Source organism: Suricata suricatta, chromosome 9, assembly GCF_006229205.1.
Source record: "Suricata suricatta isolate VVHF042 chromosome 9, meerkat_22Aug2017_6uvM2_HiC, whole genome shotgun sequence".
Classification (NCBI taxonomy): domain Eukaryota; kingdom Metazoa; phylum Chordata; class Mammalia; order Carnivora; family Herpestidae; genus Suricata; species Suricata suricatta.
In genome coordinates, this window is record NC_043708.1 from 82993579 (window position 1) to 83008931 (window position 15353).

The 15353-nt window shown below is 36.9% G+C and overlaps 1 protein-coding gene and 1 long non-coding RNA gene across 3 annotated transcripts in view; one reads left to right on the plus strand and one right to left on the minus strand.

Annotated features, from left to right (window-relative positions):
• LOC115302804 overlaps positions 1-15353 on the plus strand; it is an 87682-nt gene that overhangs the window by 63401 nt on the left and 8928 nt on the right. The window lies entirely within an intron of this gene.
• UBR1 (ubiquitin protein ligase E3 component n-recognin 1) overlaps positions 643-15353 on the minus strand; it is a 128333-nt gene continuing 113622 nt past the window's right edge. For both annotated transcript variants that reach the window (XM_029952759.1, XM_029952758.1), the window contains 4 exons: positions 15093-15170; positions 6048-6218; positions 5017-5118; positions 643-3238 (listed from right to left, as the gene is read on the minus strand). In XM_029952759.1, coding sequence (XP_029808619.1) covers positions 3097-3238; positions 5017-5118; positions 6048-6218; positions 15093-15170 — 493 coding nt within the window. In that variant the 3' untranslated portion in view covers positions 643-3096. The remainder of the gene's footprint in view (positions 3239-5016; positions 5119-6047; positions 6219-15092; positions 15171-15353) is intronic.

Below are 15353 nucleotides of genomic sequence, written 5' to 3' on the forward strand. Positions count from 1 at the left end.
GTCTCTCTCTCTCTGCCCCTTCGCTGCTCATATTCTATGTCTCTCTCTCTCTCTCTCTCTCTCTCTCTCAAAAATAAAAAGACATCAAAAAATTTTATAAAAAAATAAACATTTAAAAATAAATAAATAAATATAAGTATTTTCAGCTGATTTTTAAAATCTCCACTTTTGGGCCTTTTTTAGGTGTACTTAATACATTAGTATAGTATTGAATATAAAAAATTCTTTCTATATATACAGTTCATGCTTAAAAATTATTTACTATGGGGGTGCCTGGGTGGCTCAGTTGGTTGAGCATCCAACTTTGGCTCATGTCATGATCTCACATTAGGCTCTGTGGAGCCTGGAACCTGCTTCAGATTCTGCATCTCCCTCTCTCTGCCCCCAACCCCGCAGCTCGCATTCTGTCTCTATCTCTCTCAAAAATAAATAAACATTAAAATTTTTAAAAATAAAAAAAAGATTTACTGATGGTATGCATGGTCAAAAAGTGTGGAGAGCATTACACCAAACACCTATGTCTGTTAAAGAATTTGTCTGGGCTGACAAGGGTAACTTTTAACTAGCGCTCCTTTTAGGTATGGATTTTTATACTTCAAACCCAAATCCCCAAACATGAGAAGTCCCTTTTTTCTTTGTAAATATACACATATAAGATATTTTATTTCAAAAAGCACAAGAACATTATACAAGTTTTAAATTTACATTTTGCAATAAAAGATATCAATATATGCATTATTTGTATAACTTCATCATGATGGAGTTTGAATCAGTGGTATAAACATGTCGCAGTCACTGAATAGAGATCATCGTCACAGTGAACCAAAATGCATAGTTGTTATGAAATGACAAATGACCACTAAAAGGTGAACTCACAGCTCATACACCAACAAAATAAATTAATTATACAGATATACGTTTTTCTTTACTGTATCATTAAAATTCCTGTCAGCCCCTCACCAAAAACATGAGAGAAACACAGTTTTGGAGCCATCCTGTTGAACCAGTTCTTCCACATACTACATTAATGAAAATAAAGTGACTTTTTGCTCATTTGTGAGTAAACTCCATAAGCATAATTAAATTATTTGCAATGATGAGGGCAGACCACTATGATATTTGAGTATAATTAGAAGTCCCTAGGGCTGGGGGCAGCACTGAGACACATGTTCATCTTCAGTGCAGAGGGTCTGAATCAATCTCAACAGTGGAACTCAATATGAAATGGGTTCTTTGGCAGTAAAGGTCTGACTGGCCATTACAAGCTAGTTCCTCTGGCAGCTTAAGAGCTTAAGTCCAGAATTTATGAAGTGAACATAAAAAGACTAGAAATAAAAAGTCAGTGTATCTTTGCTAAGTTGGGGCCAATCAGTTAGGGCAGAAGTCAGTACCTCTTACCAGTCAGACAATCCATCCAAAAAAATTATCTAAGGAATAAAGGGAGATGTTCTAATCACTTAATCATACTGGCAAACTGGACAAGCTGAATACTGAATTTTCTGATCCTCACTCATCAACTGTTGCTCACTGGAGTTGTATCTATTTGCTGATACCTTCTGAATAATAATTATTCAAGTAGAAACTCATGATTGTGATTCTGATGCTGGTTCATGCCCATCCTTTACTGCAAAACCCACCTTACATAAAAATACCAAAAAAATCTAACCCCAAATGTGCATCATCTATCACGGTGCAAATATATTTTTGCTTGCCTTTGCTGAGCAAAAAGAACACAGGAAAACATTTACACACACATATGACGTAGTCACCAAAGGCAAAATCAAGATGGTCTTTGAATGCATCTTTCAAATTCCTAACATTACTCCAGAGACAATAGAAGCTAAAATAGAAGATTTCAATTTATCTTCTATCTGCTGTTTATATCACAAGTTCTTGATATAAAAAGTTAAAGCCAAAAATCAATAAATTTATGCACAGATTCAGGAGAGCATGATTATTTATAAACAAGATGGCTCAACTACAGCATATTTTAACAGGACACAGACTACCGATCACATCTGATCACATGGCTTCTTTTGGTTGTCTGTACTAGTCATAAAACCAGAGTTTATGAAAATGTTGAACACATAACAAATGAAGGATTTGTCTTTTAACAAAGACATAGAAGGTTATAGAATTGGCGTAGGTCTGATTGTTCTAATTTACAGCTGCCATGCTCCATTCATTGGGGTAATTTTCTTATCTTTATTCTATAGACAGTTTACATCAGAACTGCCTCAGGTTTTAAGAGTCAAACAAGAGATAAGTGAACTCATTTTAGAAACTTGCCCTTGGAAAATAGAAAGTATAATTTCAAAACTCAACACAGCTATTTGTGGTAAGAGGTGAGGATTACAGTTTCTTTGGCCCATCAGGGATAAATAATGAATACATTATCCTAACTCTTCTTGAAGTCTACTGTGGGAAAAAAGCTTTTCCACAGTGGCAGAAATTTGCCTTAGAAATGGCAACTCTGTCCATAGAACTATCTAATTTCTAGCTGAAACACAAAGTGGCACATTAGGGGGGAATTCCTTAAAAGAGACTTACATTTCTGAAAACTTTCCCAACTGAAATATACTGCCTGGTTTCTGTAATTCCTCTTTAGCTGCAAGGATGACTACCACAGATTAGAATCTAGTCAGTGTGCCAATGTCCGCTAAACTAAACTTGCGTGTATGGGAAATACCAAATACAGAACTAGAGAAGAGTTAACTAACATATAAAAATGTGACAACTGCGTGATGTGACTTCATTTACCAGGTGAATGAAATGACATGAAATGGGACAGATTATGAAGGGAAATTCGTTTTCTGGAAATAGCAGAATCAGACACTTGGGGTGAAGAAGCATTTTTTTTAGTGTTCTGGAACATGAAACAGATTAATCTATGTCATCCTTTTTCTCTGTTAAGTATATTTTCACTAACTGAAAGCAATATTCCATTAAGGAATATTTTATTAATGTATGTGAATCTAGACATGGAGCAAAGACCCTCTAACCCTTCCCCAGCCCTCAGAAAGAAAAATCTCCATAATTTTGAATCAGTCTTCATTACTGTCTTCACTTGTGATTGTCCCAAGGCAGAGTTGCAGCTCACAATAACTGCCAGTTGAATCCAAATAACATCTGATTCGTTTCCTGGCTCCTAGCAATCTCTTCTATAATGCAGTGTTGTTGCCACACCAAATGGAGCTTCCGATACCGTTCACGAGATAAATGAAGGGGATTGCCCCTCCTTCAAAAACAAAAAACACCAACATGTAAGTTCAAATCAAATAACTCCTGTATATTTAAGGTCAAACTCTTTTTTTTTTCTTTAATGTTTTTGGGGAGCGCCTGGGTGGCTCAGTCAGTTAAGTATCTGACTTCAGCTCAGGTCATGCATGATCACATGGTTTGTGGGTTCGAGCACCTCATCGGGCTCTGTGCTTACTGCTCAGAGTTTGACACCTGCTTCAGTGTCTGTGTCTCCCTCTCCGTCTCTGCCCCTCCCCCACTTGTGCTCTTTCTCTCAAAAATAAATAAATAAAAACATTTAAAATATAAAGAAAATCTTAGAAAAAATTAATGCTTATTTAATTTTGAGAAAGAGAGAGAGAGAAAGAGAGAGCGGGCAAGTGAGTGCACAAGCAGGGGAGGGGCAGAGAGAGACATACACAGAATTGGAAGCAGGTTCCAGGTTCTGAGTTGTCAGCACAGAGCCCAAACTCTGTTTGTGGCTCAAACTCACAAGCTGTGAGATCATGACCTGAGCTGAAGTCGGAAGCTTAACTGACTGAGCCACCCAGGCGCCCCCAAACTCTTGAGGTGTTCTTAAAGGTGGGAGAAATTACCAGGAGGGTTTCAAAAGGGATATTCTCCCTTCACTACTGATCATCATGAACCTAATAGGTTACTTAGCTGAGGAATCAGAAATTTACTCCTTGATCATTCAGTAAACAGGCAAAGTACATCATGGGCATTATGAGACCTCATTTAAATGGACAATGAGATTTATAACCTGAGGCAGCTTTATTCTTTTTTGGGTAGTTAGTCTGATAGAACTTTAATGGCTTTTCAGCCTCATACAGTTTATTTAGCTTTGATTTCTGTTTTTTGTATAGTAGATTAAGTCTAAGGTATATAACACTAAGCCCTCAAATTATATTCTGCTCCTCAGAAATATTTGCTTATTGTTGTCCTTATGACACAAAAAACTTGCTGATGATTAGCAAATATTTAAATAAAACCACTCCATATCAATGCTAAGGTTGTATAGTTTGTCACACTGTTGAACAGCTAATCCAAAAGGACTAAAGTCTGGCTGTTGCCAGTAATGGAGAACTGTGACATTGCCATTCTGGAGGCACTCAAGTGTCTCAGTTGATTGGGGATTTTCAAATTGCCTAGTTAATTTAAAAATTCTGCTTCTTAGGGCACCTGGGTGGCTTAGTTGGTTGTGTCTGACTTTGGCTCAGGTCACGATCTCACGGTCTGTGAGTTCCAGCCCTGCGTCGGGCTCTGTGCTGACAGCTCAGAGCCTAGAGCCTGCTTCAGATTCTGTGTCTCCCTTTCTCTGCCCTCCCCCCACTCCCATTCACTTTCTTTCTCTCAAAATAAAGACATAAAAAAATTTTTTAAAAAAAATTCTGCTTCTTTGTACCTTTCTGGAAAAACTCAGATTTCTTATCCTCAGTCATTAACTACTTTGAACCACTCAGCCTTTTTCTCCCTTAATCCAGAGACTACCTCCATACATAATTCTGTAAAAAAGGTTGCTTAAAAATAACATAATATTCAAACATTAGGACATCTGGGTATCTTTAGTTTTGGAGAAGTATTACCCTCATATTCTGAAGAATCACAAAGTTGTTCAATATTATGTGCTCAGGATGGTATCATATTTAATATTTTTAATTGAAACTATTTTAAAAAAATCTCTCAATATTTAGCATTAGTTTGTGTTTAAAGAACTGTTACAATCCGTGTACAATAATGTGACTATAATAAAACAAGCAACAAACATAATCTTACTTCAGGCCAGGGTCTGTTTCTCCATATTCATCCAAGTAAGGGGCTGGATAGGCACAGCCTCTGGCTTTACCTTCAACCAGAACTACTCTGCATTCTCGGATTCTAAGGACAAAAGAACCAACAGGAAATGTCATTAAGTACATGTGGGCAAATGATAGGCACTGCATCAAAGTTAATCTAGAGGAAAGATATGGCCAGTATCTGTCAGGAATTCAGTATAAAGACAGTAAACATAGACAAATAGACCAAATTGTGTTTTGTCTAAATAAAAGACAGTGAATATTGCTATTTCTATTGATGTTTTGGGAAAGATCAATGGATTTAGGGAAATGGGACTATTAATGCTGACCCTATATACTGAAGAGAGGAAGGAAGCTGTCCTACTTGAGCCACAGATACCCTAGAAAATGATGGCCAGGGTTGTTTCCGTTCTGTTTCCAGACCTGATCTGGAGTGGGAGGGAGCTTAACAGAAAGATAGAACATCTCTTAGTCTGCTAACTTTGGGCCAGAAAAGGTCAGCTAGGCAAGTGTTAATTAAACCTTTTCTGGTTAAAAGCAGAATTTTGTCTCCCTCAGGCAACTTGCACTCTTTCATCACCATGAAGTAACTATGTTCTACTCTCAGTCTTTTGCTGAGAGACCAGGGAAAACAACAGTTGTTTTGATAGAGGAAATGAAGAAAATGAAAATGTTCAAAGGACAACTTACAATAGCAATGTACAGGTGCTTCTAAAATATAAGTGTTTTTAGGACTCCAAGTCCTTTCACTATACTGAGTGTTCTATAACACCAGAGTAATCAATGCAAAATCTATCCTGTTTAAGATATTTCACAAGTGATTAAAAAGTAAACAGAATCCTATGGTTTTTTTGTTTTATTCTGTTTTGTTTTACTTATTCTGTAGTATATTCTCAAATGCAATTTCATGTGATCATTTCCTATCAACACATGATCGTACCACAGTAGCCTCCAGATTAGATCCAGATTCCCTAAATTCATTATGAAGCTTCCAGAACACTCATTACTCACTTTAGGAAAATGCAGACTCCAGCTCCACAGTGAAGTGCATGAAAAATGCAAGCTCCAACCTCTTCCCCATTCACAATTTCTTGGCAGCAAATGTTCTGCGAACACAGTATGGCTCCACAGAAAAGGCAGAGGACAGGGTGCTTTCGTTCATCATCTGCAGACCGTGGGCACCTCAAAGAGGAAGAAAACATTCAGTGTGGCAGAGAAACAACAAAAGCATGATATACCCAGTTAGCAACGAGATGTATCCATCAGTGGTTGCTTTGCAACACACAAAGCTCTTAAAACACAAGAAAACATGTATTTAGATGATTCCTCTTTAATAAGGACTTAACAAAAAAAATCTCCTGATTAAGGAGATTTATTATTAAATATACAATTCCCATAGTTTCATAATTAAATATGCGTCACTGACATTGTGATACATTTATAGAATCCAGTCTTCATCTGACATGACCAACTTACAGTCAGCTCCCTCCTCTGGATTGGTTTAGTCAAGCTTATGTCCTGAATATCAGAGGAATATGACCTTGTTAGGTGTACAATTGTTTTTTTCTTTTTATTCACAATGTGCAGTAAGGGTTCAGACACATTTTCTATCTTTTTTTATTTAGGTATTGAGATCTTTTAGGGTTGAAATGAGAGACTACAGTCTTAAAGTTGATATACCCTCCATCTGGGAAACAAAGCAAATCTTTAGGAAGGAAAAAGTGACAGAGTTGACTTGTTTGAACCAAGCAGTACATTGAGATCTGCCATTTTACACAGTAGCATGCTACAGCCTTGCTACAATGCCTCCCCAAAGGACAGGGAATCACTCTCTGAATTAAAGTGATAATGGTTACTTTGAAAAAAAGGAGCTTTCCACGGTCCTATCTCTGGTTTACAATGGACATAACAGAAACATCAAGAATTCCTTTATTTGGACAGTAAAAACTAAATGCAACCATTAAGTTGAGATCCAATGAGGCTCCCAACGGGGTCAGAATAAAGTGCACCAAAATAATCTCCAGTAGGGCATTAACAGTTTATTCTCTGATCCCTTGTTTTTCAGGGAAGATAAGAAAACCACCACATTCTACTAGGAACAGAAGGACTCTGTGCATAATATTCCATCTCTGTCTTCTGTAGATGAGGGGACTATTTCACTTCTAGGGGAAAGAATATAATTATAGCTCTTTTTGGATAAAGCTAGTATCTTTCACTTTTAGTGAAGGCTGGCTGAGTCCTAGTCTCTAGTATCCTATAGAAGAATACACACATATACATATGTACTAAAGTACAGTGACAGAGCAGCTTACCCTCCTATAGCAAAAATAGCTCAGTCTTTTTTTTTTTTTGAGAGAAGGTACAAGTGAGTGAGGGGCAGAGAGAAAGTCGAAAGACAAAGAATCCCCCAAGGGGCAGAGAGAGACAGAAGGAGAGAGAGAAGAGGGGCTCACCTGAACTGGGGCTCAAGCTCACCCCAAGCGGGGCTCAAATTCATGAACCACAAGATCATGACCTGAGCCGAAGTCAGATGCTTAACTAACTAAGCCACCCAGGTGCCCCAGTCTTTTTTTTTTTTTTAATGTTTACTTATTTTGAAAGAGAGCTTATATCTTCAATATGACCTTTTAGGTATACAATTGCTTAAAAAAATTTTTTTTAATGTTTAATAGTTTGAGAGACAGAGAGAGAGTAGTGAGCGAGCAAGCGCACAAGTAGGAGGGGGGACAGAGAGAGGGAGACACAGAATCCAAAGCAGGCTTCAGGTTTTGAGCTCTCCGCACTGAGTCTGACAGGAGGCTCAAACCCATGAACTGTGAGATCCTGACCTTAAGCAAAGTTAGACACTTAACTGACTGAGCCACTCAAGTGCCCCCAATTGTTTTTTTTTTTTTTTTACTCATGATAGGCAGTAAGGGTTCAGACACATTTCATATCCATTTTGTTGAACGGGGTGCCTGATGCAGGGCTCAGTCATGTGAGATCGTGACCTGAGCCAAAATCAAGAGTGGGACACTTAACTGACTGAGCCACCCAGGTGCCCCCAAATGGCTCAGTCTTAAAAGAAACTGATGGTGACAATAAACCTGGAAGAGATCATCAGATTTATCTCCACTGTGATTAATGACTAACACTTTTCTCGGATCCTCCTAAGAGCCAACAGTGATACTCTAATGCAAGGAAGAGAACACTTATTTGCTGGGATTCTATGGTGGCAACACAGCCCTAAGATTAGGCTAATCACTGAATTTAGAGCTGGATGCAATCTCTGAAATCACCTGGCTAATAATTTTTTGGGGGCTGGAGGTAAATGATATAACCATTTCTTTAGGCGGCTGAGTTCAATCTGCATGAGACAAGCAGCAAGGGAGCTAGCACCAAGGTCAGTTCTATCTAGTAACAGAGACTGGAGTAGCGGCTGCCCAAGCCCCTGCTGGGCCAATAAAACTCCCTTGCTTCAGGGTTCAAAGCAGAGGTTATAACTGAATACAAGAATTTCCTTAATCATTCTGTAGGGCAGTGATTCTCAGAGTAGGCCACAGTTGGGTTCTTCAAGCCCTCAAAATGATGCTAAACTGCAATCCCTATTTTTGGCCCTTTCAAAAGACAGCAGGTTATTTAACTTATGACTAAGGACTACAATAGTCACTTACATGACGTGACAGTTCATTAGAATTACTAACTGGTATCCTTAAAAAAAAAAATTTAAAAATTATTTGTGTTTTCTGAGAACTCTAATTTAAGTTTATTAAGAAGTTTGGATGCTGTGTAATGCTTACTTAATATTATGTAACTCCTAAGTGAGCTTAGGAATCCTTGAAGTTTGGGAAAAAGATGCTGTGTTACTGGTACATCAACAATGAAGTCTTGAACAGGTTTTGATTTTCAAACTGCTGAGATTTTTGCCTTTTAATTACAAGTTACTGCTCACTTCATGTCATCATTATTAATCTGATTTGCTATGGGTGGTGGTGTGATGCCACCTGAGTGTCAAGGATACATAACTGCATCAACTGTAATTTTGGCCTATTAATTCCAAGACATGATGCATTGTGATTCAAATATGAAATATTCACACACCAATGGGTAAAGCAGATATACAGAATTTCTCCATTCAGGGACATTACATCAGTGGTGCGCAGCTCATGAATTTATGCTACTTGAATAACTTATATCATATTATAGCAAGTGTAAACTGTTAACTTAATAGGATATTACTTTATCATACAGAATCATGTGTTTAAGCTCATGCTGTTTTCTTACAAAAGTAACTAATGGGAAATTCATACATGATATTAGTAATCAGTATAACGTAACTAGTTTATTTTACTTCTCACCAGTCTTTTTCATCCAGATTTTTTTTTAAATAATCAGTGAAAGGGAAGAAGAAGATAAAAGAAAGTCTAAGAGACACTGTTTTAGAGCAGGGTTTAATGTGATTGAGGTGTGTGGCGGGGGGGGGGCATGGTGCCACATAAAGCTAAGAAACTTTACTATGTCTAGTATCAGTCTTCTACCTGAGCCACAATGCTTATCTGTTTTACTATAATGGGCTTCCATATAAGATTTTGCTTGAAGAAAAAAAAAGAGGGGGTTCCTTCAGCTTTATTTCAGTGAGGATGTAGTCACCTTACTGTAATGCACATAAAACAAGCTTAAAGAGACACATATAAAAGATATTTCTAAGAGAACCACTTGTTTGTGAAGTTGAAAATAGTGTTATTTTGGTGGATGGATATGTTGATCATACTTGTATATGTAAAAGGATACATGAATAAAGGATGATTCTTTAAGTGCTTAAAAAAAAAAAAAGGTGGTGGCCTGGGTGGCTTAATCAGTTAAGCAGATGACTTCAGCTCAGGTCATGATCTCACAATTCGTGAGTTCGAGCCCCATGTTGGGCTCTGTGCTGACAGGTTGACAGAGCCTGGAGGCTGATTTGGATTCTGTGTCTCCCTCTCTCTCTGGCCCTCCCCTGCTCACACTCTCTCTCTCTCAAAAATAAATAAAAATTAACAAAATTTTAAATATAAAACAAAAACAAACAAAAACAAAAGGTTCCTGTAGCTTTAAAAAATTTTTGAGAAGAGATGTCATAGAAGACGCTGGAGTAAAGAGCTCCAGAATTAGTTCCTCTACCAATACAGCTGTTGATCTGGCAAGAACTGTCTGAAGCAACTATTTTGGAACTTGGAATCTAGGTGATCACTTGCAGCATCCACAGGAGTGCTTCACAAAGAAAGAAGCTAGTAACTTTTAGTGAATTTTGGCTTTTTGTGTAGTGGGTACCACCCTCTCAAAAACGTTGTCCTCAAAACTCAGGGTTTTTCGTTCTGCCTGGAAGTTCACTGAGGGGCTAACACACAGACTGGCTATTGTTTCAACTCCTATGGGCTGAAGGGGCTTCCTTGGCAGTGATGGCAGAAAGGATTTTTTTTTCACTATTTTATTTTTTTCTTTTATAGTTTATTGTCAAGTTGGTTTCCATGTAACACCCAGTGCTCATCCCGACAAGCGCCCTCCTCCATGCCCATCACCCCCTTCTCTTTTCTCCCTCCACCATCAGCCCTCAGTTTGTTCTCAGTATTCGTCTCTCATGGTTTGCCTCCCTCCCTCACCCCAACTATTTTTTCTCCCTTCCCCTCCCCCATGGTCCTCTGCTAAGTTTCTCCTGTTATAGTTATGAGTGAAAACATATGATATCTGTCCTTCAGGAAAGGGGATTTAAAAAGACAGAATATTCTTTATATTTTTTCTTATTTTCACTTCTCCTATTGGATCCAGAAATTTACGGAAATCTGTCAGTTCACTGGCTGACTGCAGCAAAAATGGAACAGAGACTTCAGTGAACACATAATGAAGAACACAGTCTTTGCAAAAACGAATTTGGTCACTAAACAGACAATCACAGCCTTCATCAAGCAACAGCAGCAATTCCTGGAAAGGGGGTAGAGTCTGATTTCCAGAGCTACTACATTACAATATCCAAAATGTCCAATTCTCAACAAAACTTACAAAGCAACAGAAATGTATGGCCTATTCACAGGAAAAAAAGGAACTCACAGAAATCATCCCCAAGGAAGCCCAGACATGATGCTTGTTAATAATCAAAGATTCTAAATTAACTCTTAAATGAGTTCAAAGAGCTAATGGAAACCACTGACAAAGAACTAAAGTAAATTAGGAAAATATATGAAAGAGTAGGAAACACCAGCAAAGAGAAATTATAAAAAAAAGAAACAAACAGAAAAGTACAACAGCTGAAATAAAAAACCTACTGAAGGGTTCAATTGTATATCTGAGCTGACAAAAGAATCAGTGAATTTTAAGACAGTGCAATTAAAATTACTGATAAGAGGAGCAGAAAGAAATAAGAATGAATAACAAGGAATAGAGGGATTTAAGCAAACTAACTTACACACATATTACGGGAGTTGTAGAAGGACAAGCAAGTGAAAACACATTTTTTTGAAGAAATAATGGCCCAAACTCCTCAAATTTGTTGAAACAGGAATCTACATATCATGAGCGAAACTGAACTACAAATGGAATAAATTCAAAGAGATTCACACAGAAGACACATTATGATCAAACTGTCAAAGGTCAGAGACAAAGAAAGAAGCTTGAAAGCAGCAAGAGAAGCAATTCATCACATATAAGGAATTCTCAATAAAATTAACAGTTGATTACTCATCAGAAACCATGGAGGGAGACTAGAAGGCAGTGGGATACATGTAATATGCTCAAAGGAAAAAAGCTGTCAACCAAGAATTCTGTAACTACCAAAACTATCTTTTAAAAATAAAGGAGAAATGTAGATATTCCCAGATAAACAAATGCTAAGGAAGTTCATTGCTGGTAGGCCTGTCTTACAAGAAGTAATAAAGGGAGTCCTTCAAGGCAAAGCAAAAAAACATCAATAGGAACTTGAAGCCATATAGAAAATTTAGGTAACTGGTAAAACTAACTATACATTAAGTATAAAAGCCAGTATTATACCTTTGGATACATGACTCCTTTTTTTGTTGTTTATTATTTAAAAGACAAATGAACAAAACCATTATTATAAATTTACATTAACAAACACAGAATGTATAAAAATGTAATCTGTGATCTTGACAACAGAAAGGAGAAAAAAACAGAAAGGAGCAGTTAATTTATGCAGCTGAAACTATGATGTTATCAAATCAAATTAAATTTAGGATGTTAAAAATATAAATTTAGGATGTAAACTGTAATCCCTATGGATACCCAGGTAAGTTGTAGGGTACACACAAAAATCAACTATATTTCAATACACCAGCAGTGGAACAATCCAAAAAGGAAATTAAGAAAAACAACTGCAGGGGTTCCTGGGTGGCTCAGTTGGTTAAGGGTCTACTCTCCCAGCTCTGGTCATGATCTAATGGTTTCATGAGTTTGAGCTCCACTTTGGGTTCCATGCTGACAATGTGAAGCCTGCTTGGGATTCTCTGCCTCCCTCTTTCTCTGCCACTCTCCCACTCGCACTGTCTCTGTCTCTCTCAAAATAAATAAATAAACTTTAAAAAAAAGATAAATAATTTCATTTACGATAGCATCCAAAATACTAAAAAAGCCAGGGATAAATTTAACCAAAGAGGGCAAGACTTGTACACTGGAAACTACAAAATACTGCAGAAATAAAAGTCTGAATATGGGAAGACATCCATGTTCATGGACTGGAAGACTTAATGTTATTAAGATGGCAATACTTCCCAAAGCAATCTAAAGGATTAATTCAATCTCTATTAAAATTCCAATTGTCTATTTGCAGAAATGGAAAAGCTAATCTTCATATTTGTATGTAACTGCAAGGGGCCCCAAATAGTTAAAACAATACTGAAAAAGAAAAATAAAGTTGGAAGGTTCACATGTAACAATTTTAAAACTTCTTTTACAAAGCTATAGTAATTAAAAAGTGTGGTACTAGCATAAGGATAGACAGACATAGAGACCAATGGGATAGACCTTAGAATTTAGAAAGAAATCCAAACATCATTGACCAATTGCTTTTCAACGTGGGTCCCAAAACTATCCAATGAGGGAAGAATAGTCTCTTAAAAATTGGTGCTGGGATAACTGGAAACCACATGAAAAAAAAAAAAAAAGAATGAAGCTGGACCTCCTGCTTTATTTCAAAAATTAATTCAAAACAGATCGACAGCTTAAATACAGAGCTAAAGTACAAAACTATTAAGAATAGATTAAAGGAGAATAGAACAGGCCACCCCAAAATATGCTACTTTGGCATATTGATTATTTTGAATTAAAGTTACTTAAGAAACAGCAGGTGCAAAAAGGATACTCTGACACCTCTTTTGTTCTCCTGAAAGCAGGAGATAAATCTTCCAGGTGAAGGAATCCTCCCTATACCAGAAGGATAGAAAATACCCTTACTGCCAAAGTTAGGGAAATCAAAATCAAGAAAGCTGTATATATAAACTCTCTTACTTCTTCATTAATTTGGTACTCCAAGCCTAAACCCGTTTGTTTTGTCAAAGCTTCACAAATAATTGTTTCTTTAACTAGAAGGTATAAAGCCAGTTACTTTATGAGTCTTATATTTCTATGATCTCCTATATATATGAAATTAGTTTTTCTCCTATTAATCTGAGAGAAAGAATCCCAATCAGGCTCCACACTGTCAGCATGGACCTGATGCGAGGTTCAAACTCCTAAAATGTGAGATCATTACTTGAGCTGAAATCAAACGCTAAACTGACTAAGCTGTCCAGGCACTCCTCTCCTATTGATCTGTCTTTCGTCGATTTAATTATTTGACCACCCAAAGAACCAAGAGGGAAGTAAGGAAGAGTCTCCCTTCCCTTCAATAAAAATATAAAGAAATCTTATAACTCAACAAGAAAACAGACAGTCCAATTATAAGATGGGCAAAGGGCTTGAACATGCATTTCTCCAAAGAACACATATAAATGTCCACAAAGCACATGAAAAGATGTTCAACATCAATGATCATTAAGAAAATGTGTATTGGAGCAGCTGGGTGGCTCAGTTGGTTAAGCATCTGACTTGATTTTAACTCAGGTCCTGATCTCATGGTTCATGAGTTTGAGCCCCATGTTGAGCTCTGCACTGACAGTACAGGGCCTGCTTGATATTCTCCCCCTCCTCCTTCCCACCCCCCACCCCCCACCAGGCTCTCTATCTCTGTCTCTCAAAACTTCAAAGCTTACAATGCTGATGGGAATGTAATATGGGACAGTCATTTATGGAAAGCCATTTAGTAGTTACTCAAAGAGTTAAATGCAGAATTACCATAATGACCTAGTAATTCTACTCCTAGGAATATATAAAAGAGAAAGGAAAAGATATGTCCACACAGAAACTTGTATATGAACGATTATAGTAGCATTATTCATAATAGTCAAAAGGGAGAAACAACCTATATGCTCATCAATGGATAAATGGATAAACAAACTCTGGTATATACATACAATAGAATATTAAAGATTTTATTTTTAAATAATATCTACACTTAACAGGGGGCTCAAATTCCACCAACTAAGTCAGCCAGGCGCCCCTACAATACAATATTATTTAGCCAAGAAAGGACTGAATACATGCTACAACTTGCATGGACTTCAAAAATTATACTAAGTGAAAGCAGCAAGACCAAAAAATCATATATTATATGATGCTTTTTATATGATATATATAGAGTAGACGAATTCACAGAGATAGAAAGCAGATTATTGATTACCAGGGGATTGGGAAAGAAGGAAATGGGGAGTGATTACTTAGTGGATAATAAGGTGTTTCTTTGGGATGATGAAAAAGTTTTTAAACTAGGGAGAAGTGTTGGTTGCACAACATTGTGAATACATTAAATTGCACTGAATTGTACACTTTATCATCATTAACTGTATGTTTTGTGGTTCTCACCTCAGTAATAAAAAAGAAATTGACAATCACTGTTATAAAAGATGCTCAGTGGTCAATTTTTAAAAAGTTAGCTAGTGGTGGTACATACCAATTGCAAGCTTAAAAAAACATTTTTTAAATGTTTTTTCTTACCTGAAATGAGAAGCTTGATTTAGGAGGCAGCTATAGTCATCTGGAAGCTCTATCAAACTGTTTCTTTTTCTAGGGTATCTAGAAATATAATTTAAAAGACAATTTTACTTAAGAGTAAATAAGCCCATGTTAAAAACTGTCCAAATAATAGAAGGATCTTGAAAATAACAAAAGGATCCAGACTTGCACCCCATAGTAATTCTCCCTGTTGACAACATTAACTCTAAGCTTCTGCACCTAGAATTCCAAGTCTTTCATCAG